The 25,866-nt window shown below is 53.6% G+C and overlaps 6 protein-coding genes across 6 annotated transcripts; 4 read left to right on the top strand and 2 right to left on the bottom strand.

Moving 5' to 3' along the window:
• Positions 1-463: 463 nt before the first annotated feature.
• On the top strand, positions 464-2,908 carry POX_f08093 (uncharacterized protein; the record flags this gene model as incomplete). The annotated part of the gene is made up of 1 exon (XM_050116876.1): positions 464-2,908. One exon carries the CDS (start codon positions 464-466, stop codon positions 2,906-2,908), a length of 2,445 nt encoding a protein of 814 aa, XP_049967015.1.
• Positions 2,909-5,954: 3,046 nt separating this feature from the next.
• POX_f08094 (Polyubiquitin) lies at positions 5,955-7,084 on the top strand (the record flags this gene model as incomplete). Its single annotated transcript, XM_050116877.1, has 3 exons — positions 5,955-5,976; positions 6,078-6,293; positions 6,405-7,084. 3 exons carry the CDS (start codon positions 5,955-5,957, stop codon positions 7,082-7,084), a joined length of 918 nt encoding a protein of 305 aa, XP_049967016.1.
• A 766-nt stretch (positions 7,085-7,850) lies between these two features.
• POX_f08095 (RING finger protein ETP1) lies at positions 7,851-10,293 on the top strand (the record flags this gene model as incomplete). The annotated part of the gene is made up of 2 exons (XM_050116878.1): positions 7,851-8,933; positions 9,064-10,293. 2 exons carry the CDS (start codon positions 7,851-7,853, stop codon positions 10,291-10,293), a joined length of 2,313 nt encoding a protein of 770 aa, XP_049967017.1.
• A 658-nt stretch (positions 10,294-10,951) lies between these two features.
• POX_f08096 (uncharacterized protein) lies at positions 10,952-12,070 on the bottom strand (the record flags this gene model as incomplete). The annotated part of the gene is made up of 1 exon (XM_050116879.1): positions 10,952-12,070. One exon carries the CDS (start codon positions 12,068-12,070, stop codon positions 10,952-10,954), a length of 1,119 nt encoding a protein of 372 aa, XP_049967018.1.
• A 1,369-nt stretch (positions 12,071-13,439) lies between these two features.
• On the bottom strand, positions 13,440-15,513 carry POX_f08097 (uncharacterized protein; the record flags this gene model as incomplete). Its single annotated transcript, XM_050116880.1, has 4 exons — positions 13,440-13,859; positions 14,011-14,302; positions 14,368-14,463; positions 14,543-15,513. 4 exons carry the CDS (start codon positions 15,511-15,513, stop codon positions 13,440-13,442), a joined length of 1,779 nt encoding a protein of 592 aa, XP_049967019.1.
• A 5,925-nt stretch (positions 15,514-21,438) lies between these two features.
• On the top strand, positions 21,439-24,658 carry POX_f08098 (Alpha-glucosidase; the record flags this gene model as incomplete). Its single annotated transcript, XM_050116881.1, has 6 exons — positions 21,439-22,121; positions 22,204-22,611; positions 22,677-22,847; positions 22,974-23,049; positions 23,088-24,228; positions 24,276-24,658. The coding sequence occupies 6 exons, from the start codon at positions 21,439-21,441 to the stop codon at positions 24,656-24,658; spliced, it is 2,862 nt and encodes a 953-aa protein (XP_049967020.1).
• Positions 24,659-25,866: the final 1,208 nt, after the last annotated feature.

The following is a 25,866-nucleotide window of genomic DNA, read 5'->3' on the forward strand; positions in this document are numbered from 1 at the left end:
CATCGTCCAGGCGCCTCTCCACTCAACTCGTGCAGGGCCCAGCCTTTCCATTCGCTCCACTCGGACAAGATCCTGATCGTGTCGAGACCCTCCCGAGAGGATCGGAGCCCTCTTGGGAATGGGCTGACTCGCACCGTCGGCTGGGCTGCTGGGCGCCAGCCCACTTGGGGCCATCCCAAAATCCCCTAGCGCCAAATCGCACGCTCACCGCTGCTTTGTGCCCCCCACCGCCTCACTGCTTTCTACTTTTCCTCCCATTCCCCCCCCCCCTCACGGCTTACGGCTTTGTGTACAACGCACTGCCCTCTGAAGAAGGCTCTCTCACCCTAGTTGGGACTCTTCCCTTCTTCTCTAACATCCCCTCCGTACCACTATACACCTCTCGTGTCAAACCAAAAAAGAAAAGTGGTGATGGTAAATTGGACTATCACAATCAACCCGAGTTCCATCTTTCTTCATCATCATGTCAAATATCGATATAGGAAGTGACGGCCTCATGGTAGATTACGATTCGAGAGCTTATCTTCCACAATCATGGCCCGTCCCCCTCGACCAGAACCCCTCGCGCCCGGAGGATGCCCATGATCTGTCGCCGCTGCAAACAAGCGGTCACCCTCTGGAACAGTCGGTGGCCCAAGATCCCAACCTGATGGTCGACTGGCACTACCATCAACAACTACAGCAAACCCCTCACCATCACTCACAATTATCTTACTCGCCCGAGGATCCTTCCACGGCGCCGCAATTCACAGCCGCCAGCTATGCCATGGCCATCCAGTCGTCGCCGGTGGATCTCATGTCCGCCGGGCCTCCAGGGCAAGTGAGTAGTGCCTTGCTCGACCCGTCTTCCTATCATCTGCCCATGTCCGCCCCCGTCGACATGGTGCCCTTCACCTATCACGACTTTCAGGCCGATCTGATGACGTTCAATGGATTATCCGACGTGGCCCCCTACGGAGCCCCGCACCCGCTGCTGGAGAGCAGTTCCCCCACGGACACTTATCTCGAGGTGCGCTCGCTCTCGAGTAGTGATAATGGTTGGAGTACCGTGGACCACCGTCGATCTTTGGACTTTGGATTTCCCGAGCAAAACTTCTTTGTCAACCCTACGCAGACCCTACACGACCGCAGTCTCTCCGAATCCTCCTACTCGGGCTCGTACGGCAGCTTCATCGACATCGCCAACCCCATCAGCTCACCCGGCTCGGACGGTCACATCGACTACCCCTACCACCAGAGCGCCGGCCTCAGCCTAGCCACGTCTCCGATCAGCACCTCCATGGTTCGCCGAGTCACCGAGGATTACTCCTCTCCCATGGCGGGCTCCGGCACGGGGTCCCGGTCTCCGTCGGCCGTCAGCCCAACCGCCATGGTTCGCCCGACCCCGGTTCCCGTCCCCATCAAGAAGTCGACCTCGCCGACTCGCTCGTCCGGTTCACAGGCATCTGCATCACCGCCCAGCCGGAAACCGTCGCGGAAGAGCCCCATCGCCGCCAAGACGGCCGAGACCAAGGTGCGCAAGCAGTCACAAAACGGCAAGCCGGAGACCGAGAAGCGTATCGGCAAGCGCAAGGGACCCCTCAAGCCCGACCAGCGGAAACAGGCCAGTGAGATTCGCAAGCTCCGGGCCTGTCTGCGCTGCAAGTTCCTCAAGAAGACCTGCGACAAAGGTGAACCCTGCGCAGGTTGTCAACCGTCCCATGCCCGGTTGTGGCAAGTGCCTTGCACCCGCATCGACATCAAGGAGATTGGCTACTTTATGAAGGATTGGAAAGCGGACTATGAACGACACGTCACCATGGCCTTCTCGGTCGGCAATATCAAGGGATTCTCGGATCAAGAACGGACTTTGTACATTACTCACGGATATGGGCAGATCTTGCCGATCGCCGCGCGGGAGGTCTTTGTGCGGGATGAGCAGTGTTTCAGGATGGATTGGGTCGAGTCCATGAATCGCGAACCGACAGCGTATGAGGTCGAGACGGCCAAGCTCTCTGCCGGCATGGAAGGAATTTCCCATGCGATGCTGTCCGACTATCTGGACCGCCATATTGACGGGAACGGGACGTTTGAGAAGTTTGTCGATGACTACTTCGAGGGCACCCCGTTCTTGACTCAGATGCTCAAGACCGCTTTCCGCTACTACTACCGCACCAAGCTTCCCGTCATCCGCAAGGCCCTCAAGCTGATCATTGCCTACAATCTGACCCTTCACGTCACCATGGTAGAGGGTCTGGGCGACGAGGCCGATTTCACCGGTCGCATCAATCAGCCGGGTTCGAAATTCCGCGGTAAGACGATGGCTCCCGTCATGATCAACTTCCAGATCAAATGTGCCATGGCGAGCATGTGGCGTGAACTGCAAAAGGATGTCCTGGAGGAGTTGTCGGCCCTGTACTCGAGTGTCTATAGTGGAGAGAAGCTGAAGAACTGGCCAACCATTTTCATGTTGGCCTCGATCCTCTTGGCGGTCTGGGAAGAGATGCAGTTCGATTCCCACTACCGCACACCCGACCCAGCTGCCGTGGACAAATTCTGCACGGACATGGAAACCACCCCCGTTGGGGTGATTGTCGGTCTGTTCCAGGCAATCTCCCAAAAGTTGCCCCCCTTTACCGAATGGGACTCGCAAAAGCACCATCACCTTCTCTTTTCCAATCCCGATGTCTGCAGCACCATGACTGAGGTGCGCCAACACGTCGAGCAGCATGGTAAGCACTCCTCTCGATCCTCATTTCCCTTTCCCCCTTCCCCCTCTTCTTTGATTGGAATCCCAAGACTCACGCGTGATTTTATCTTCCCTACAGAAAGCTACCTTCGCAGCCGCACAGGCACCAAATTTAACCATCACGACTTTGACTCCTTGTCGAATAAGTTCGTCTCGCGCCTCGTGATTCGTGCCAACTAGACACAACTTGTTTTACCTGTTCTTTCGTCCCTTCCTTTTGACACATATTGTTCCAACGAATGACGCACGCATGCACATGACGAGCACACGACCTCTGCATTTTACGTTGCTGCTCTCCTCTCAGCGAACCTGTTGCCTTTTTACAGTTTGCTCTTTGATTCGCCCCCTTACCTCGTCACGACTTGGATGACTCCCACGCAACAAACGTCCACTCCCCTTCGAAACATTACGCTAGTCGTGATCGATGCGCAAGCGCGTCCTTCTTCCCACTCTTTTATAACGAACCTTGACGATCGTGTCTGATCTGAAAATTGTCTTTTTTATTCTTTCTTTTTCTTTGGATCGCATGTGGATCTTTTCTGATCATTTTCAGCTTATACGAGCGAGTCGATTTACCTGTACCTGTCGGCAGGTTGATAGGTCTTTGCATTTTTGTTACTTTTTTTTGGATTATCAATGTCGAGCTTCTGGGCAAGTCTCCATATCGCGTTTTGATTTCTATCCTGATTTGCGTGTTCTCTGTGTCTTTGGTGTAAGTTTTCTCGCATACTAGCTCTCTCACCGTGGTGAACGAGAATTACGAACGTTATGAACCGTGTACGGCCGATTGTCTGTTACTCGTGTGTCTGTTCTTGAAACTTATCTTCTCTCTCTCTCTCTCTCTCTCTCTCTCTCTCTCTCTCTTCTCCATGATCTTTGATTAGCCTTGAGCTTCTGTTATCTGGTGTATTGATGGGCTGGCACTTTGATGGCCTTCCGTTCTTACCACGTGGCTCTCGACCTGGCCGGTCTTGGGCCCGTGACCATGAGACCGGCGAAACGACGAGTGTTCAGCGCACGGCCATCTGGATCTGATCTTGATACCTTGTTTGATTTGTTTTGATTTCTCCGTCGCTGTCCTTTGCCGTCTGGAGGAGGGCCAAGCAGGCTTCTACGAGGGGACGGGAGAGATTGTCATATTTGATACTTTCCAGAACGAAATGCCCACCTTCTGTTGATTGTTCGATTGAGCACGTAGATACGTACTGTCTCTCGCGGAAAGAAATGTTCCGTGTAGTCGGTTGCAGGTGGTCGACATATTCTATCGACGTTCCTTTTCAGTCACGATCAAGCACCTCCAGTAGGTACCTGAGGGGTGAGATGTTCCCGTGATTCCACTGAACAGAGACCGTTGTCAGCTCATTGGATGTGTGGTAATGGTGCGGTAAGGCAAATTCTAACAAGTCCGTTACCATTCCCACCCTTTGTATCTAATCCGGAATCGATTGAAAGATTATGGTAGTGGTCAGTCCAAGTCGACCTCGCGGTATGTCCGGGCGCTCTGTGACGCCAAGAGTATTTGTTCATTTTCCCTTTCGACTCTTCCACCATCTTGAAAGCGTCAGCCTCTCACGCCGCGCACAAGGTCCCCCCCCCCCCCCTCCCCCTCCCTCTTTCCGCTATAGCGCACCAGTTGGGTTAGGTTGGATCGGGTGGGTCTAAGGTAGATGAAGACAGTGACAAGAGCTCGAGGAAATAGTGCTCCACTCTTGATGGTAATCAGATCAGACAACGGACACTCCCTTCGACATGGCTTGCCTTTCAGAAGGGTAGTTCTGTCTAGAGCACAACACTAATCATAAAAGCGCCAGCTCTTCATTCCTCACCGAACTCAAAAAGTGGTTTTTTCCAGTGTGGCTGCAACCATTGTCCCGAGGCATGTGTTGATACCGGCCCGATGCCGGAAACGGGGATCAGCTGATTCACATCACATGACAGTGGCTAAGTATAGAATTCCGGGGGGTCGCAGGGCAGTTCTGACTTTTGAGTGACCGATCGAGTCGATGATGTGAAAGGTAACAGTCGTTACAGTACGAAAGCCCAGTGGTCAGGCAAGGGCCGGAATTGAATGGACGGGATGGACGGTTATCTGATGAGTCATCTGTCACAGATTGTATGGGAGGTGTATTCATTGCATGTGGAGCTCAATACGATGATGGCGCTAATCAGGCTCCAGCTGATCATCGGCCCACCCCCTCTTTTTTCACGATAAGCCTCTCCTCTCCCACGTCATCATTTTTGAGGCGTGCACCACATCCCGTCCCAGGAGGAGATGGAACAAGTTCCATGACAAAACTTTCCCTTCCCCCGTAGACGTTGCCCGACCAGGGTAAGATGAGTGCAGAATCAGACAGTATCGGAGATTCAGGAACGGGCGAGATTCGGCTCCTGACATGTTTGATTTGTCTTCGATCGCCACTTCGGGTCTTGTATGTAGTACGTGCCCCGTGCTTTTGTGCCACGGCGTGGTCAGGTACTAGAGAGACTGCACAGCCTGGTGAGGCAGGAACATTTCGAACACTTTTTATGGAGAACCAAGTTTTGGGCACGATCTCGTTAGTTTGCAAGGTGGCGTCTCTATCTCCATGGCGGCAGGCCCGTCTTGACCCTGACTTGCCAGTCGTCCGATCCCGAGACCCGTCAGGTATGCTCCCTGATTTGACTCACATTCGGTCGTTCGGCATTCTTTCAACCTTGTGGGCACTTTACGCAGGGGAAAGAAATCATTCGTGGAGAACTTGCTAAGTGGCTACTACCACGATTGTAGAGGGTAGAGACCAGAGACCCGAGACTAGAGATACCGCTGCCGTTGATTAGCGGATTCGGGTTGTTGGTTCCTAGACGAGACTGCGGCGTGAACCTTGTTTTTTTTTCTCTCGCCATAGGTATGCCTGATCTTTCCGTCCTTTTGGTTCTTCCAGGACTGTAGCTACCGCTAGTTTGTCCTCCTGCCGTGTTGGGTGGTCGTTGGCCCAGCCCCCGTTCGTTTGTTCTAGTATCTTCGCGCCGCGGCGTCATGCCTTTCTGACTAAGGCGCTTCGCCCCCTCATCTCATCGCGCTTCCCTACTTAAACCTCACCCCCTCTCCATCTCTTACCTTCGCAAACTCCCTTTTCCACACTCTTCTCGCTACCCATCTCTTTCTCTTGAGGTCATCTTGAACGTCTCTCCAATCTGACCATCAACATCTCGCTTCTACACATTCATTCTTACGACTGCCGTCACCATGCAGATTTTCGTCAAGACCCGTAAGTCACACTCGTTCGGAGACGGTGGAAGCGAGCGCGCTCTCTTTCCACTCTCCTCTTTTGCCACTTGGATGTGCTCTTGCTAATATTTGCCTCTTCAGTTACCGGCAAGACTATCACCCTTGAGGTGGAGTCCAGCGACACCATCGACAACGTCAAGTCGAAGATCCAGGACAAGGAGGGTATTCCCCCCGACCAACAGCGTCTGATCTTCGCCGGCAAGCAGCTCGAGGACGGTCGTACTCTTTCCGATTACAACATCCAGAAGGAATCTACTCTCCACTTGGTGCTCCGTCTTCGTGGTGGCATGCAGATCTGTACGTTTTCGCCCCCTCCCCCTTCCCGACTCCACTTTCTACCCGTCTGCAGCCCACTTTCGCGGGGGATCCATTTTAGCCACCATTCCAGTCACTAACTCTCATTTGCAGTTGTCAAGACCCTGACCGGCAAGACCATCACCCTTGAGGTGGAGTCTAGCGATACCATCGACAATGTCAAGTCGAAGATCCAGGACAAGGAGGGTATTCCCCCCGACCAACAGCGTCTGATCTTCGCCGGCAAGCAGCTCGAGGACGGTCGCACTCTCTCCGATTACAACATTCAAAAGGAATCCACTCTTCACCTGGTGCTCCGTCTCCGTGGTGGTATGCAGATCTTTGTCAAGACTCTCACCGGAAAGACCATCACATTGGAAGTTGAATCCTCAGACACCATTGACAACGTGAAGAGCAAGATTCAAGATAAGGAGGGAATTCCCCCCGACCAGCAGCGCCTGATTTTTGCTGGCAAGCAGCTTGAGGATGGGCGTACACTTTCCGACTACAACATTCAAAAAGAATCCACTCTCCACTTGGTGCTCCGTCTGCGTGGTGGTATGCAGATTTTCGTCAAGACTCTCACCGGAAAGACGATCACATTGGAGGTGGAGTCCTCAGACACAATCGACAATGTGAAGAGCAAGATTCAGGACAAGGAGGGTATCCCTCCTGACCAGCAGCGTCTCATCTTCGCTGGTAAGCAGCTTGAGGATGGGCGCACGCTGTCCGACTACAACATCCAGAAGGAGTCTACTCTTCACTTGGTGTTGCGTCTGCGCGGTGGACAGTAAATCAACAATCAACTGTTGATGCTGTCCCGGGTCCTCTCCTTTTCTTTTCTACGTATTCACGATGTTTCTCCCATTGCGACTGGTTCTTGATGAACCCTCCATGGCGTTGGTCGGTTTTGAGGCCGAGGTCTCACTCTTGATACTTTTTTTACTTTTAAATGGCGATACCTTCGGGCATTTTCTATCCTTATCTCTGAATACACACAGGCAATCTGCCTTTTTAGCTGCCGTGCCATACTCTCAGAACCACGTAGTACTCCTTGTCGAGCGGACTTTGACTGTAGCACTGTACATATCTGTGTAATGGAACCGTGCGTGCCCTTGCGTGTCTGCATATGGTCTTTTTGACGTATTTGCTTTTGAGCAGATCAGGTCTCCCCAAGCATGTGGCCATCTCCAAGACAGGCGTAAACTGATAGTCAGGGGATGGTTTGGTGATCTCTACTATCAGTTTACGCCTGTCTTGATCAGTCGACGGATCGCCCCTCGTTGCCACCGATCGAGATACCCAGCCTCAGGCATGATTTTCAAGCGGTCCGACAGCTGCCCCCGAGATCCGGGGATGATTATGTCATCACATGGACTGGCCGGGTTCAAGTTCTTATCGGTGACCTCAGAGCTTACTATCGGCGCACATGTCGCGCACCGGCGCAGAGTCACCGATTGCGGGCAAAAGTGACCTGATCAAGACGCTCCCACGATTCTTCACTCACCCGGGGGTCTCCCTGAATTTGCTCCAGAACTATGTGAGCATTGTTTGCCCGGGATGCCCGCATATTTCTACCATCTCAGTGTCGAAGTCCTCTATGATTCTTCTTCCTCTCTCGCACTAGATTCGATCTGCGAAGCTCTGCTACCATTTCAACGGCGAGACCGCGTGTCATCGTCTGCGTGTTCTGGTAGTGGTGGTAGTGGCGCCAACAACCACCATTATCAGAATAGTGCTTTTCCACCCCCTGCAAACGTGTCTTCAGGAAAGGCAATCTTCACTACGACTCTCGATAGACGACCCCCATCAACCTCTTCTACCTCCCTGGCCACTACCGAACCTGCCGTTTCATCGAATCGCTCTATTCGACAGTCATCGCCCGCGCCAGCTTTTCAAAAAGGGTACCACTCCGTATCGCTCAACCGTCCCACTGACCTTGATACCGACGCTCGCACTGGTCCGATCCTCGTGGATTGCATTGATATGGTCGCGCCGGATGACGGGCCGGGGAAGCGTAATCCCAGAGGTGGGAGTGCCGCTGCGCCAGGAAAGGAGGGTCAACGCTCAGGATTCACGGTGAATGCGGACAATCTCGTCGCGGCGGGCATTGGAACCGACATCCTCGGCGGATTGCGCACAAAGGGCCGATATATCCCCCTCGATCGGGAGATTCAGGAGAGCATCTGGGGGATTGTGCATTTGTACCGTGATGTGGAAGAGACTCCTCATCTGGTGGGCAATGGGGATGATTATCCCACATATTTGAAGGGCTCGGCGGCGGCGGCGCGACATCCTGCAGATCAGCAGGATGGCGGGACGAGTCTGTCGGGGGGTGGGAAATCCTCTGGCGGTTACAGCGCGGCGGGTGGTTCATCGGTTGAGAGGACTGGCTCGGCTGGGAAGAAGATGGCGCAGGATGAGAGCTGCTCGACATTGTGCATACTGGCAGTGCCGAGTTATCTGTCGCCGCCGGACTTTTTGGGGTTTGTCGGGCAGAGGACGATGGATGATGTGAGTCACTTTCGGATGATACGCACGCCACGGGCCAATCGATATATGGTCTTGATGAAGTTTCGGGGTGCGAAGAGGGCCCAGGAGTGGCAGAGGGAATGGAATGGGAAGGTATTCAATAGCATGGAGGTAAGGGAATTTCACCTGTGCGAATCAGAGATCGATATGAGTTCACGTGGGAGTGCGTGTTGTGATTTGTTTTATCCTTTCTTGGTCGGAGACGATACAGTTGCTAATCACGGAAATTAATATCGAACAGCCCGAGACATGCCATGTCGTCTTCGTCAAGTCGGTTGAGATTCAAGTTGTTGAACCCGATTCGTCGTCTGTATACTCATCTGTCGAAGCGGGCATTCATCCACCACCGCTAAAACATACCCCATCCTCCGCTGCACAAGCCACGCTCTCGACAAAACCTCTCGCTCCTCCTACACCCGCTTTGATTGAACTTCCCACCTGTCCTGTATGTCTCGAGCGTATGGATGAGACCACCGGTCTTCTCACCATCATCTGCCAACACGTTTTCCACTGCACATGCCTCCAAAAATGGAAAGGCAGCGGATGCCCAGTCTGTCGATACACGCAAGACGATTTTCGTAGAGGTTCCACCGCCGCGACAGGCGACGAGGAACCCGCTGAGTGCAGCGTCTGCCACACAGAGGATAATCTCTGGGCGTGTCTCATCTGTGGCTCCGTCGGCTGTGGTCGTTACGATGGCGCCCACGCCTTTGATCACTGGAAGCAAACCTCGCACGCCTTCGCCATAGATCTCCATTCCCAGCGCGTATGGGACTATGTCGGTGACGCTTACGTCCACCGAATCATCCAGAGCAAGACAGACGGCAAGCTCGTCGAGCTGCCCGCCGCCGACCACTCCGCACTCGATCCACCCGACTGGGCCGACGCGGTGCCGCGCGAGAAACTGGAGAACATGAGCGTGGAATACACCCACCTCCTCACTTCCCAACTGGAAAGTCAGCGCGCATACTTTGAGGAAATCGTCGAACGAGCCGCAGACAAGGCCTCTCAAGCCAGCGCTGCCGCCACCGCCGCCGAGAATGCAGCTAGTGCAGCGACAGCTCGACTGGCCGAGCTGCAGACCCAATTCGACGCCCTCTCCTCCGAGTCGCTACCGAGCATGGAGCGCGAACGATCCCGTCTGGAAAAACGCGCGGAGAAATTTGAATCCCTTGCGCGTCGCTTGGAAAAGGATTACCGTGAAGAAAAGACGATGAATTCCAGCCTGATGGAGAAACTGGACCATGTGTCGGGGGAGAACCTGTCTCTGAAGGGTGAAATTGAAACCTTGAAGGCGGAGATTTTGGATCTGCAGGAGCAGAATCGCGATTTGACCTTTTTCATCAGTGGGAGTCAGAAATTGCAAGGGGCGGGCGAGGATATTGAGCAGGGAACAGTTAGTGTGCCTGATCCTCCTCCGGGTACGGAATCGGGGAAGAAGAAGAGGAATCGAGGGAAGGGGAGGAGATGAGTAGTTGATGTCATTGGGGATATGGAGTATGGATTACTTGCAATGTTGCATACAACTACTTTGTCTAACGGATTCCTTTACTAGGTAGTGTCGTGTAGGTCTGACTCGTCGATCGGAATTAGCTGCAGGTGGGGAGAGGTCCAGCCCTGAATGCGTTTATGGGTCCCTGATTCTCATCAATGTGATAAGAGGCTTGATATTAAAGTGTCTCATATGGCTGAATGAACAAATCAATAGTGGAAATCGTCGTGATCGATCTAATTGATCCAAGGCAGTTCTTCCATGCGTGAGGTATTCGGCTTGGACGAGTCGTCGAGTAGATTCATCCTATAATAATACCTGTGTGACTACGTAGTATAACCTCCCCCCTAGTGACGGGGGGCTGCTTGAGCTTTGAGGCGACAGTAAGACTTCCGCCTACCGAATCATCACAGACATTCATTACTACAGGATGACGAGTGTTGTCAAAGGTCATTCGACTAGAAGTGTAAATTCCTCAGGAGCTAATTATGACGTGTTTCCTATTCCAACAATCGAGGTTCGTTCTCCCCGCAAAAAAAAAAGGCCAATACCATATGTATACAGAATATCAAGTGTCACTATGATGAATCATACAGAACAAAGTCTACTCTACAAAAAAAAATGAGAAATTCCCAAATCAAACACCCTTTTTCACTGCCCAAAAGTAATTCCCCCAACTCTCCGACCCGGGCACCATCTTCCACCCAAGTCCCGGGACATAAATCGTCCCCATACACTTCCATCGCATGCCTTCCAGAGCTGCTGCGCCACCCCGTGACGTGCTGGAATCTGCAGCGCGCATCAAGCCTTCCTGTGCCCAGGCTTGCAATTCGGGCGGGTTCACAAATTTACTCCATTCGTGGGTGCCACGCGGAACGACACCAATGGGCCAGGGGGCTTCAGCGATGACCTGGTTGAGGAGCCAGGAAGGGAAGGTGCGGGAGATGGTGGACCCGATGAGCCAGCCGCCGGGTTTGAGGGCGCGGAGACAGTTGGACAGGAAGGCTTGTGGGGTGGTGGTGGTAGGGTCGATATGTTCGATGACTTCGAAGAGGGTGACCATGTCGAATTGGGGGTGGTGAGGAGGAGAGACGGTGGCGGTTTCGGTTGATGTTGTTGTTGTTGATGATGATGATGACGGTGGTGAGGATGGTGTGGATTCGATACTGGATACGGAAGAAGGAGGTGTTGAGGCGAGTACGTCTTCCAGCGTTGTGTTGAGATACTTGAATTTGCCGCTACGCAGGTGCGCCTCGACGGTGGGATCGAGCCGGGCATGCTCGCGCGCCACTTGGATGAGCATGGTCGACGGGTCAATTGCAGTCATGGATGCAGCGCGAGTCGCCGTCGGCGCTGGTGCAGAAGGATCAAGAGGAATAGTGCGCGCTAGTGATTCGGCAAAGATGCCTCCACCGCAGCCGATATCCATATAATGCAGATTAGCGGCGCGAGATGGATCTGTGCCGCTTGCGCTGGTGGTGGGTGGAGGGCTTTCGGCGAGGCAGGCTGCGATGAACTCGTGGCGGAGAGGATTCATCAAGTGCAGAATCCGTGATGGGCCCATAGGATCCCACCAGGAGCTGGCGAGGGCCGAGAAATGGGACAATTCATCGGCAGAGACGGAGGATGTAGAGTGGTTGCGGTTACGGGAGGGAAGGGACGAGGAGAGGCGTGGAAGAGTGTATTGGCATGTTGCTGGCCTCGCAATTGCGACCGAGGCAATTTTGATACCCCGAAAAGAGAGTCCAGACGACATGATATTTGTAGGGGGGATTTTTTTGGGTCAAACAAGACAAAGGTTCGGCGTGCGAGAACTTGGACGGCCGGGTTAAAGCTCTCGATTGCGCAGGAAAAAGTGCGTCGTTGCGAGCTGAATGACCCGATTGAGCAATGCTTCGGCAGAGACTGGTGTCAGGCAGTGTTTGAATGAGACTGACATGTATGTTTCTTAGTGTCTGACTGGACCGTTCATCTTTGTTATCGCACTTGACTGGCAACTCCAAAGGATGATCGCGGCACGAGGAAAGTTGAAGCTCTCGACATTCGTGACCTCCGAGACAAACACGCCAAGCCCGCATGTACCAAACTTGTGCCGGACTCTTTCGATCTATGCTGACTTAGTCTCCATCGCGATGTAGCCGGTTTCTTTCAACGATAAACTGTCGGTTCAAATTCACTGTTTATCAGACCAGACACGATTAAGGAATATTTAAATGACGAGGAGTCTGGCAATAAGAAGGATAATTTTGACATACTATCACTCCCTCTCTTGAAAGAGCAAGCATCTGTCTGCATTTTTAGCCTGATACTCCACAGGTACTGCGGACTAGACGGACTTCGAGTGACGATCATCCAGTCCTAGCTTGAGTACTGCAAACCTCGGTTCTCTCTCGATTGCAACTTGGGAGGCAGGAAATACAAAAGGTCTCTAGGATCCATTGACAGTTCGACAATGTAAACGGATATCGAATCGAAGTCAGTAGAGCTTGCTCCAGCAACGAGGTCAGCCCTCTTTCTCTTCGACGCGGATATGAGAATCACCGTCAGTTTAAGAAGTACTTGACTGTGCACTAGCCTATCGAGGTTAACCGTACAATCATGCACTCCGTACCTCAACGCTACCTACTTAGAGAGATCAGCTACCCAGAGCTGAATGATCTAGCAGACACGCATCATTCAAATCAACCCATGTCTATGGAGATATTTTTGTAAATTGCTGAATATTCAGAAGAATCATTAATGTGTGTGTGGCTCTCAATCATGTTGCATAATTTTCCAAATCTCGCAACTATCCATGCAGGGTTTATCACCGTGTATATACAGGCAGAAAATCATATCCATCTATTCCAAAGAAAAGGACAAGAACAAAAAGGAAGAAAAACAAACGCATCAACGCCAGAGTCAGAGTGGTATCATCAATCAGAAGCATCATGAACAAATCCCGTATCGCATGTATAACAGGACAGACAGGTAGACGAAACAGTGTCCCCCTCGAAGAAAAACAATAGAAATGGGGGGAATCATCACGCCGAAAGCGGGACATGGTAGTTACGCAGGCTTTAAATCGAAAGGAATATGGGAGTAAGGGGGTGGGTCGGGGATGGGCGAGTGGTGAAATAGGGGGTTTAAAATCCAAGCTGTGATCCCACCCCAATTCCAGGGAGGTGTCGCTGAATGCGCTCGTGATGCTCGCCTTCCATGTGAATCTCGTGGGCGCCATGTACGTCTCGACAGGCGGCAAGGAGATCCCAGCCGTGCTCGCCTGCCCATGGAACCCCAGTTGGATGGGGCACGTGGGAGCCCAAAGTTGGGAGAAAGTTGCCGATGGTGATGGTGCAGTCGAGTCCCAGGACGGACTTGCAGCGTTCGAGGAGGGTGGGGAAGAGATATGATGGGGAACCCCGGATTTGCGAGAGCGTTTGCAAGATGCCCCAGAGGAGTTCGCGGGGGTCGACGGTGGATTCGGCGAGGCGGTGGACTCCTTTGGCGCCAAGGGACTGAGTGACATCGGCCACGGATAACCCCATATCGAAGAGTTTTTGCTCCTGAATGGGATACGTTGGTTAACTTGGCACGGGGGGGGGGGGGGGGGGCCGTCGGGTGAAGTGGGATGAGACAGTGAGATGGAAAAGAGAGCTAGTGATGTTGAAGAATCAAAAAAAAAACAAAGCAAGACAGAGAGAGATGGAATCTTACCATTCCGATGCCGTGAGCGTCCACTGCCCCCTGGGATGCAGACCCGATGACCCCCATGACGGCCTTGCCGACCATCACGGGCAAGTGAAAGGGAAGGACCCTGTCGTCGTGGTTCCCTGGCTGGGTGGCATGGCTCATGGACAGTTTCCACATCATGGCCTGCAGCCATTGTTGGGTGATGAGGATGTCGACTTGTTGGATTTCCATCACCCCGTCCAGCGAGACCGGCTTGCATAGGCTGGATTGAATGCTGGACGTGGGGGAGGTCGCTCCAGCAGGCCGTCGGCTCCCCCTGCGGAGAGCCAGTCGTAGAGATTAGAGGTGAGTTTCTCAAAGATACCGATCAAGTTAATGAACCCGTAGGCGAGAATGGGATCTTCGGAGCAGAGGACTTGAGGTTTGTGAATGGAACTGCGTAGCATGACTGGCTTGGCTTGTTGGAGTGCATAGCCTCTATTGACGATTAGTTTTGGGGGCCCGCGGGTGGAGGTGATGCGTGGAGGGGAGGGAGGGGGTGAGCGAATCAACTCACCTTTCTGTGATGAAGAGCAGCCAAAAGACTCGTCGTCGTTCCTCGGCATCTTCGACACTGAGCTCGGCGTAGGTCGATTCGCGGTGCAGACCCAGGGAGAAGGTCATGGAGATGGCTTCACAGAGATAGTACCACGCATGACTCTGTTTGTCCAAATTGCCGTAGGAGGCGAAGAGGAAAAAGGAGGTGAGGAGGCTCTCGACACTCACCTCCTCCACGATGTCACAATCTCGTCGGGCCCGCAGCGCCTCGGACAGAAGCTTCTCGCCCGAGAACAGTGACTGGCCATCGTCCAGACTCTGAAGACGGGCCGGTTCGGGCACCGGCGTATCGCCGTCCAGTTTCAGCTGGATGTGAGTGGCGGCGCACAGCGAGGCCAAGAAGGCATATCTGGAGGGCGACAGCAGCTCCGGTTGCTGACTATCCCGCCGCAGTTGATCGCCACGGACCACTGGCATGATCGGAAAGAGATATTTCAGGTAGACATTCACATGGGCCAGGAGGATCTGAGGCGAGAGACGGCGTGGACGGGGAAGCATCTGCCCACTCGGGCCCCGAATGGACTCGTTCATGGAATCCGTCGAGTCCGGCGACGAGACCAGCTCTGGCGGCGGGAGTTGAGAGAGCGTATCCGACAGGTCCGGAGGCACATACTGTGCGGCGTCGGGGATCACGAATGCCGGTGATGCCGGCGAGCTGAGTCCGTACGAACCCTCTGGGTAACTGTCCTGGTCGGTGTACAGTTGCTCCTGGGAGGTGTCGTTGCGTGCGGACAGTGGATGTATCGGAGCCAGAGGGTACAAAGTTCGGAATTTGGGACCCTTTCGACGCAGCACATCGCTATAAGAACACGACAAGAGCAGTCGCTGGCATTTATCACATGGTAATTCCCGGGAACATTTGATCTTGCGTCGCCGGCAATTATCACAGGCTTGTTTGAAGGATGGCTTGGACGGCGCAGCCATATCCATGGTGTCCACGACACTGATGTTCTCAGCGGGAGTGAAAGTGAAAGAGGGAGAGAGAGCGAGAAATCGAGAGATTGAGAAAGCGAGGAATAGATGGAACGCCGGGAGGGAGTCGTTCAGGGAAGGAGAGAAAGTCACCAGCCGAGTCCGGGAGGAAGCACAAGACAGGACAGCAGAGGAGAAATGCAGAGAAGCGCTTTCGCAAGATACACCAAGTGTCGCATTTATCTGCAATCACTGAGGCAAGGATGAGGCGGACCGTCGAGGGAGTTGATATATACGAGACGTTGAAACTCACTCTGTCTCTCACTTTCACACTTGGCCTGCTGAAAGCACAAAAAGAGAGCATGCGAGAGAAAAAGGAAACCCGAAAAAAAAAGAAATAAAATCAGCCAACGCCCAAAGAGTCAAACTCAAACACCAAAAGAAATCCCCCCTCCCAAAAAGAGAAAATGAAAATGGAAAAAAAACACGACTGGTTCATCTGGGGAAGCGCGGGGCCACGCCAAAAGAAGTCGCCCCGCAAAAGGCCCCTGCACGATTCCCAGTCTTGCGAGAGAAAAAGAGAGAGAGAGAGAGAGAGAGAGCTAGCTGGTCAAGCCGTTCGAGGTCAATTGTGAATAGTGGCGCCATTCTGATTCTAGTGCTCTTGTTTCTCTTGCGTCTCTTCTCCTCTTTTCGCTAGTCTCGATGGAGAAAGCGTCCTCACATGTGCTCGAGGCTCCCCTTCTAGTGTGGCACGGCGTGGAACCTTCGACAGTCCTTCCATCCCGCACCGCTGGTGCACACCGTCTTCATCCTCCTCTGCGGTGGCCGCTCTCGCACACTTTCAACCATCTCCAGCATCGGGATGATCGTTGGTGCTTATTTTGTATTTCCTTTTTTCTACTTTCTGAAGGCTAATGGCGACTGATCTGCGGATAGAACGATGGAAGCCTGACCCAGACGTGTGCGCCTGACGTTTGGAGCTATACTCCTTGATCAGCCTCTCTGCGATCAAGTATGCTCATCCTGACTGATTACCGACAAGAATTCTATTCTCGAGTGAACTCAAATCTCCCCCTCTTCCCCCCTGACCCCCCCCCCTGACCCCTCTCTGTCTCCTTCTCTCTTCTCCTCCTATCCCCCTTTGAGAGAGAAATATAGTGCTCTGCAGCGGGCGAGATCCAATGATCGATGCCCTGGCCAAGTCAGATCTTTCCAGAACTCTCGCATCGTTCCAGGACTAGACCCGAATCATTCCCGGATGCAGCAAGCCACCCACAATACACTACACAACCGCCCCCTCCCCTCTCGATTGCGTCCAACTTTCTCACTAACCCCCCGGTCATCTAAGCGAAAGGGCGCCAGCAGATCCCTCTTGTCAATCATTGCTCACCTCTGATCCCCCTTGGCACGACGTAAGACCTCCATCGGCTTATCCCTGACTAGGCCCAACATCCGAACCGGGCATAGCAAAAAGCCGGGGGACCGGTTCAGGGCAGTGTGGGGTTTGGGTCGGCTACGCTGCAGGAGGAGGTACGACGGAGGTGTGTGCGATGGCTGCGATGTGATGGAAGAGCTCACGGGCGACCAGCTATCATCGTACGCTCCCCCAAGGCAAAATAAAGCTTACGGTGTTGTTGGAGGCTTTGGTCAGTGTAAAGGCCGTCGAGTCCCTTGGCGGACAGTGGCACGGATCAGCTTGTATCGCAAAGCCACACAGGGGAGATCTTTCCTCTTTGGGTACCTCTTTTTTCTCTCCCTCTGTCTCTCTCTTCTCACCTGTGTGTGTATGTGTGTGTGCTAACGGATAGTGGTGGAAGTACGCTACTGGCAAAGTTGGCGTTGGGTAGATGCGTAGAAGCTCACGATCGAGCAGCACCACCACCATCTGGAGAAAGCACGTGCGAGAATGGAAAAAACGCCTAGGACAAAGACAGCAACAGGGGTCGCGATCGTTGAATGCGGGGAGTGGGGACGAGAAAGGGGGAGAGGAGGGGGGGAGGGAGGAAAGACCTGCGCGATTTTGTCCTCATCGCATGTCAGTTGTGCATCTACTGGCCTGAACTTGGATGGTGGTGGTGCAAGAAACCTGGATGCTTCTCTGGGGGCGGTGGAGAAGCAAAATGGCACCACAGTGCCACACTAACCTCCTCCCGAGCTCCTCTCCGATGATCCCTTCCAGAGTACCCACGGTCCAGTCCCTCAGCGATGAGAGAGAAGGAGACAGATAGAGAGAGTCGAGACCTGCAGGACAGGCGTCGCGCAAGACTGTCAGACGGTCAGACTACCAAGTTATACAGCCGCAGACTGCAGTCGGCATGCGACGCTAGACCCGAACAAGCCTGCGTCTCCGCAGTCTTCAACGGATAAGTCCATGGAAGACTGGATAGAATGCATGGAATCATCACCATGATTGGATACACGAGGTGGCTGGTTACGCCCCACGCTAGTCCGGAAGGGTGTCAGAATCCAATCAGCACGGGTCGTCGTTGATCCGCTAGAAGCTCCAGAGAGTTCCATTTTCTAAATGGGTGGAAGATGCCGATGCGATCACATCTGCGTCGGGAAGCCGAAGGATGGGGAGACTGGTGCACGAGAGTCCACGCCATGCACACACAGCGCACTGTGCATGGGCATGGACATTCTTAGCATCAGCTCGGATGGCCGGGAGTGCTGGCGAACAGGGCGACCTGTTTGACCTCATCATCGACCTGAGAGGGTCGACCCGAAGTGGTTTTGATCCACGCGAGGGTCATCTCTCGAGTTCGTTTTGGGGGGGGGGAGGCGATGGGCCCTCTACGAGCATTGTCTACTCCCAGTACGAAGAGCTCGGCTACAAGTGCATGTCAAATCCATCAACGAGGACAAAGACAGAATACGCAGCAAATCACATCGAAGCGGAAGTGGGCCTCTAGGTTGGATCGCATTTGTGAATTTGGACCTAAAAGTCATGGTAGTCGAGGGATGATGACATCTCTTTCTCGTCCGAAGAGGGACCAGTTGACAACCACTTTCACGAACAGGAAATGATCTCCCTCGCCGTCTCCGCTCGTCAGAGCTTGTGGACGCGAGAGTCGAGGGCTGCCGACTTTTGTCAGAATTGCTAATTCCCCATCTCCCAAGGTTCCGATAAAACCGGATTCCCTCTAGATACCAGCGATGGACTCAACCCGTTTCATTCAATTGTCCCTCCCCCCCTCCCCGCCACACTCACACACACAGAGGGAGGGAGATGAATGAGAACTAGGCCACTGCTACATCGATGCACATGCCGATTCCTTACAAGTCTACACACAGCACCGACCCGATGACGAATGAACTCTGAAAAGGCAGTACACCCCCCGGAAACTCTTGGAAACAACACAGGCGGCTCACCCTCTTCCCGCATTCCCCCAGCGATGTGACCCAGTGTGAAGACAAGCCGCATGCTGTTCCCCAGATTGTTTTTCCTCGGCTGAGACTGGTTGGTCCACTCGGTGGAAACTCTCCCCTCGGCAGCCGCCGGCCTTGGTCGCCTGCGCTGGTGGGTGTCCGCTAATTTGAAAACACTCACCGAGAAGGTATCGCTGGACCGAGCCCAGGCCGAGGCGTTCCTGTCCACCTGGAGTGGTCTGCACCACTCCTGTCATGCTGGAAAAGTGGAAGTGTGGGAGTATGGGCGGATTGGGGTGGCCGCCTTGGAGATGCTTACGCGAGAGTAATGGCGAGTCAGAAGACAAGGATATTACTATTGCTTTTCCCCCTCCTTTGGAGGGTTTGATGATGGCGTTGGTCTAATTTGATCAGCTCCGCCTGGATTGCCTGCCGTGCGGATCAACCTTGAATGGATATGGCCGCATCACAAAGTTGACTACTGCAACCATGTTTTGTCGGCTGTTCACTGTAAATGGATCTTTGTATATTTCTAGTATACAGTCTATACACCGTCAAGGGCATATTCTCCAGTCGACACACTCGACACTCGACAGGTCTCCACGGTCCATCCCCCACTGGTCGAGCCCCTGCATCGCTACCGAATCTGCGCCGTGAGCGTTTAGGACGAGATCCTTGGGTCTCTGATATCATTCTCACTTCCATGGATGGGCGTTCCATTGCTGCCAACACTACGTCGTGCACGATATACACTACTCGGTCCTTCCGCCGATGACCTATGGCCTAGCTTGTATTCAACACTAACCAGTGTTCACATTGCGTGGACTTGCCCTACACCATGACTATGACTGCCTTTGACTCACGGAGATTTGACCCCAGACAAATTGGAGAAATTCTCATATGATTGCCTCCGTCCCCGAGGGAAGGTGGTACCGCAGGATGGTCCGACAATTTCCACGACGACTACCACAGCGCCATGTCGGGGCGAGAGTCAGAGTGCCAGACAACGCCGAGTGAACAGGAATGGGGCAGTCCGCAATTCCATTCACTATTCACTACGCTCGCCGGGGTTCTTGAACACTTCCATCCCAGACTCTGACCGAAACGCCCTCCGGGTGGCGGATGGAGATTGTCTGAAAATAAGAGTGTCTTATATTTGATTCCGACCGGGGCAGATGGTCTCCTTTAAACGGTGACTGATTCCACCGCCTCCCGTACGGTGAAGGACCACCATCGTCACCTCGTATGGACTCCTCATCATCATCCACCGACTAGACGAGTCCTTGACGCATTTCCCGTGGTTGCTCGGTCGAATATGAATCAGCAACTCCACCAGCGGCCCTGCGGCCCTGCCGCCTCGGTCAATTATCGGACTATCGACCAATCCCATCGCATCTGCACCTCCCGACCCGAAAGGTGGCATTCGGGATGGAGTCCCCAGCTCGCTCTTCGATGCAGTTGATGAATCTCCCGTGGGTCCCACGTTCGGCTTGACGAACGAGGAGGGTAGAGGGGATTGAATCTATCGACAGTCCATCCTGGTCCGTCCCCCTTCCCAATCAACTCGGCTCGCATCGTCTCGCCGATGACCGATCAACTTGACCCCTCCCCTCCCTCCCCGCTGTGCCAGGCCGTGCCAGGCCGTGCCAGGCCCGTTGGACGGCGTTGCCTAACGGCTCCTTCACCCGATCAACTTGGCCCAGAGGACAACACTTCCCCCAGTCTTCTGCTTTCCCCTCGCTCTCCCGCTGTCTGTCTGCCCTCTCTTGTGGGGACTCTCCAGCCGGACTCCAGTCAGAACGGTCCATGAAGAGGCAGGAGCCTACTGGAAGGCAGGAACGAGAGTGACTAATCCTGGCACGACGCACGGGTGCAAGCAGCCACCAAGACCCTGGCCTGGTCCCTGGCTCTCTCGACCGGATGCTCCGCTCGGACGCCGCGCACGGTGCAGTTGTACACACAATGACGATCTCTTCAAACCCCCCGCAATGCTGCTGTGGCAACTGGTTCCCTTCTGCAGTACTGACTTGCTGAATACTGTAGTGAGTAGGGAGGGTGCACTACTACACTAGTGTGTACACAAACACACGAACGGGGAGACTCTCTGGACCCTAGTGACGAGGGTTTGCGCCAAGCCTGCTAAGCTTGGACGGCGACTGCTCTGATCCCCGCAAACGTATCCGGTGGCCCTTGGAATGTTGGTCTCGATGGCGTGGGAATGCTCATTGCGACTCCGCTATGAACGGGGATTCAACGGAGATTCTGGACCACCGTTCTGGTAGGAAATGCGGTGGTTTCTTTCTTTTTCTGAGGGGGGTTTCCCCGTCTGGTAGTTGCAAACCCCCACGAAGCGGAACCAGGTCTGATGATAGTTTGCGCTGGGGACTGTAAAAATGGAAATGAACCAAGGTGTAACATCATCGTGGTGTATCCGCGACCGATCGACACGATCGTGGTCGACCCCATCCAATTCTATAAGAAGAGGGACCTAGGACGCCGGACGGAAAGGGGAAAAAAAGAGCCTAGCAGACGTGAGAAAACTACGGCCCATCCACGATTCGTGTGATCGCAATGGTTGGTCTTTCGCGTGTGTTGGCCAGCTCATGGCTGTTGCCCGCGGTGTACGGGGCGACGCAGATATCCACGTCGGCGTATGTTCAAACCACCCTGCCCGCCAGTGTCGATAATGGTGAGAACTTGTTAGCCAACATTGATGACCCCAACGCGATCAATGCTCAGTCCGCGTGTCCGGGTTATCGCGCCACGGACGTCAAGACCTCGACGCGAGGGTTGACGGCGACATTGAAGTTGGCTGGTAAGGCTTGCAACGCCTACGGTGACGATGTGGAAACGCTTGACTTTACGTTGGAGTATCAGTCGGCCTCGCGCGTGAACATCCAGATCACGCCCTCCTACGTCGATGCCACCAACGCGTCGTGGTATCAGCTCTCCGAGGACGTGGTTCCGCGTCCCAAGGCCGAGAAGGATGCCAGCGCCAAGGATAGCCAGCTCGATGTGACCTGGACCAATGAACCGTCCTTTGGCTTCAAGGTGGCCCGCAAGGCCACCGGAGATGTCCTATTCGATACGACGGGCTCAACGCTGGTGTACGAGAATCAGTTCATTGAGTTTGTCACCGGGTTGCCCCAGGACTACAACTTGTATGGTCTGGGTGAGCACATTCAGCAATTGCGTCTGCTGAAGAATGCTACTCTGACTCTCTATGCCGCTGATACGGGTGATCCGATCGACCAGTAAGTGCAATTGGGATGGAACCATGGTGCACAGAGATTCTTCCGAGTGCTGACTTTGCGCCTCTCTCTCTCTTCCTCGCAGAAACACCTACGGATCGCACGCCTTCTACTTGGACACTCGCTACTACGAGGTCAACGGTCACGGTCACCACACTCTGATCTCCAGCGACCAGGCCAAAGCCCACAAGAACTACGCTTCATACTCTCATGGCGTCTTCCTGCGCAATGCCCACGGCCAGGAGGTCCTTCTCGGCGATGAGAAGCTCACCTGGCGCACTCTGGGCGGAAGCATTGACTTGACCTTCTACGCCGGACCGACCCAGCGAGAGGTGACCAAGGACTACCAGCTGAGCACCATTGGCCTGCCCGCCATGCAGCAGTACTTTACCTTTGGTTATCACCAGTGCCGCTGGGGCTATTCCAACTGGTCTCAGGTGGCCGAGGTCGTTGCCAACTTTCAAAAGTTTGAGATTCCTCTGGAGAATATCTGGTACGTCGAGGAGAGAAGATACTCTTCCCTGTTGATGGGCCAATTTGCTGATGCGTTGTGGACAGGAACGACATTGACTACATGAAGGGTTATCGGGACTTTGAGAATGACCCAGAGCGCTTCGCTTACGACGAGGGTGCCGAGCTTCTGGACAAGCTGCACAAGAGCGGCATTCACTACATTCCTATCGTGGACTCGGCTCTCTATATCCCCAACCCGGACAACTCTTCTGATGCGTAAGTGTCTTCCTGCCTATTTGCCTTTGGTGGCATCACGCAAAAGCCGTTTTCCCCCCTCCTCCCTCCCCCCCCCCCCCCCCCCATTTTCTCTCATTTCCGACTGGCGGCTAACTTGATATCAAGTTACGACACCTATACACGCGGTGCGGAGATGGATGTCTTCCTGAAGAACCCCGACGGTAGCACCTACATCGGTGCCGTCTGGCCCGGTTACACTGTCTTTCCCGACTGGCACAGCCCAACTCTACCGAGTTTTGGTCCAACGAGCTGGTCGAGTGGCACGGCAAGGTTGCCTTTGACGGTATCTGGATTGACATGAGCGAAGTTTCCTCTTTTCTGGTCGGCAGCTGTGGTACTGGCAAGCTCAGCCAGAATCCCGTTCACCCTCCCTTCTCTCTGCCCGGCGAGCCTGGAAACGTCCTCTTCGACTACCCCGAGGCTTCAACATCACCAACGCCACCGAGGCTGCCTCTGCCTCTGCCGGAGCGGCCAGCCAGGCCTCTGCGGCTGCTAGTTCGGCCGGCACTGCATCCGCCACGACTACGCCGTACTTGCACACCACCCCGACCCCGGGCGCGCAACGTCAATCATCCTCCCTATGTGATCAATCACGCACAGACCGGCCACGATCTCGCCGTGCATGCCGTCTCCCCTAACGCGACTCACCACGATGGTGTGCAAGAGTACGATGTTCACAACCTCTTTGGCCACTCGATCCTCCGTGCCACCTACGAGGGTCTTCTCAAGGTCTTCCCCAGCAAGCGTCCATTCATCATCGGCCGCTCCACCTTTGCCGGAACCGGTAAATGGGCTGGTCACTGGGGCGGTGACAATGCCTCCAAGTGGGCCTACATGTTCTTCTCCATCCCCCAGGCACTCCAGTTCTCTCTCTTCGGTATCCCCATGTTCGGTGTCGACACCTGCGGCTTCAACGGCAACACCGACGAGGAGCTTTGCAGCCGCTGGATGCAGTTGTCCGCCTTCTTCCCCTTCTACCGCAATCACAATGTGCTCTCTGCGATCAGCCAGGAGCCATATCAGTGGGCTTCCGTCACCGAGGCCTCCAAGGCTGCCATGAAGATTCGTTACGCCCTTCTGCCGTACATGTACACTTTGTTCCAGCAGGCGCACACCACTGGATCCACCGTCATGCGTGCCCTGGCCTGGGAGTTCCCCAATGACCCTACTCTGGCGGCGGTCGACACTCAGTTCCTTCTGGGACCCTCTCTCATGGTGGTTCCTGTGCTGGCTCCCCAGGCGGATTCCGTCAAGGGTGTCTTCCCCGGCGTCAAGCACGGCGAGGTTTGGTACGACTGGTACACTCAGACCACCGTCGAGGCCCAGCCCTACGTCAACACCACCATCCCCGCTCCACTAGGTCACATCCCCGTCTTTGTCCGCGGTAACTCGATCTTGCCCATGCAGGAGCCTGCTCTGACCACCCGCGATGCCCGCAACACCCCTGGACTCTGCTCACGGCTCTCGGTGAGAAGGGCGAGGCCACCGGTGAGCTCTACCTCGACGACGGTGAGAGTCTCCAGCCCAACGCAACCCTCACGGTCACCTTCAAGGCTACCAAGTCCAGTCTCCATGCGGAACCCTGCGGTAACTGGCGCGAGAAGAACCCCCTTGCCAAGGTTGACATCTTGGGTGTGACCCACAAGCCTCATGCGGTGACGCTCAACGATATAGCTATCCCTGCTTCGTCTGTTCACTATAACTCTACTTCTAATGTCCTGTCCGTTACTGGACTAGAGAAGTTGACCACCAAGGGTGCCTTTGCTAGCAGCTGGGTCATGAAGTGGTAGCTTTTTTTTTTCTTTTCTTTTGGTTTTTGTGTTCTTTTTTCCTTGTGTGTCCTCTTCAATTGCAGTATTGAAAAGAGGAGACAATTCATGACATGGTTAATGTAAGCAAGTGGAGAGGGTGGGGGAGCGAGAGATTTGACATCTTGAACCGGCGGTCTTTTCTTTTCAAAAAAAGGAAATAGACAAAGAAAACGAAAAGAACATATATTTAGGAGCAGCAAGATGATGAATCCGACGAATGAAAGTTTTCTTACATATTTTCAAGAACTCGAAAAACAACCTTAGAGACTTCCATGTCATCCAACTCAGTGTCCAGATTTAATTCATCACCGGGTTTCAATGCGCACGTACTCAAAATCAGTCCGGGGACAGAATAAAGTCACCAGTATCAGGACGGAGAGTCACCCCAGTGTCCTGATATCAATGAATCTCAAGCCCGCCATTCTCGGTCAAAGCTGCAGCGATCAATGGTCTTCCTACCAAGGAAGGCAAGTTCCCCCCGATTCATTTGGTCTTTGTAGTAGGTTAGGTTACATTGACGAGTGTTCATATTCGCCGAAATCTCTCCGATATCCTGTTGAATAGCTCGGAGAAGGGTGGGAGGGGTGAAGGGATGGAGAGGGGTGATTTTCTGACTTTGCAGCGTTTGGTTGTTGATGGCTCTTTCTGTTTGAGCTTTCTGGGTTCTGGTTTAAGTTGTCTGTGAGGTGATTTGTTTAATCTTTTGTTTTCCACCAAGGTTGCTGGCGAGGTATATCGGTCTCCTTTGTTTACTGTGTATACTGTTTAGTATATGATATGACAATGTATCATCAGTTTTTGGCATGACGTCCCGCTAGATAGTCGTGGAAAGATATCTGCTAGATGCAAAGGTTCTCTCCGGCCTTTTCTAGCTAGTGATGACGATCGTGGTGGTTGTGACCACGTCTCCAGCTCAACTTGGCTGCCGAGCTTTCAAGCTGGACTCGTGACTCTTAAGCCTGGGATACTTGTCACTTAATGTTTCAGTGTTGCATCCTGTCGGTAGAAATTCTTTGCCACTTAGTAAGTTGGGTTTATATGTAATCGACTCAAGTCGAGCCAAGTTATCTGGAAGTTTTGTCTTGTGTTTTTTTTTGGAACCTGCAAGGTACGTTGTTGAGAAATGGTTCAAATAGTTCACTGTAACATGAGAGATGCGTGTGAAAACCTTGGGTTTTTGCTCGTAG

This window comes from Penicillium oxalicum, chromosome VI (genome assembly GCF_001723175.1).
Source record: "Penicillium oxalicum strain HP7-1 chromosome VI, whole genome shotgun sequence".
NCBI classification, from domain to species: domain Eukaryota; kingdom Fungi; phylum Ascomycota; class Eurotiomycetes; order Eurotiales; family Aspergillaceae; genus Penicillium; species Penicillium oxalicum.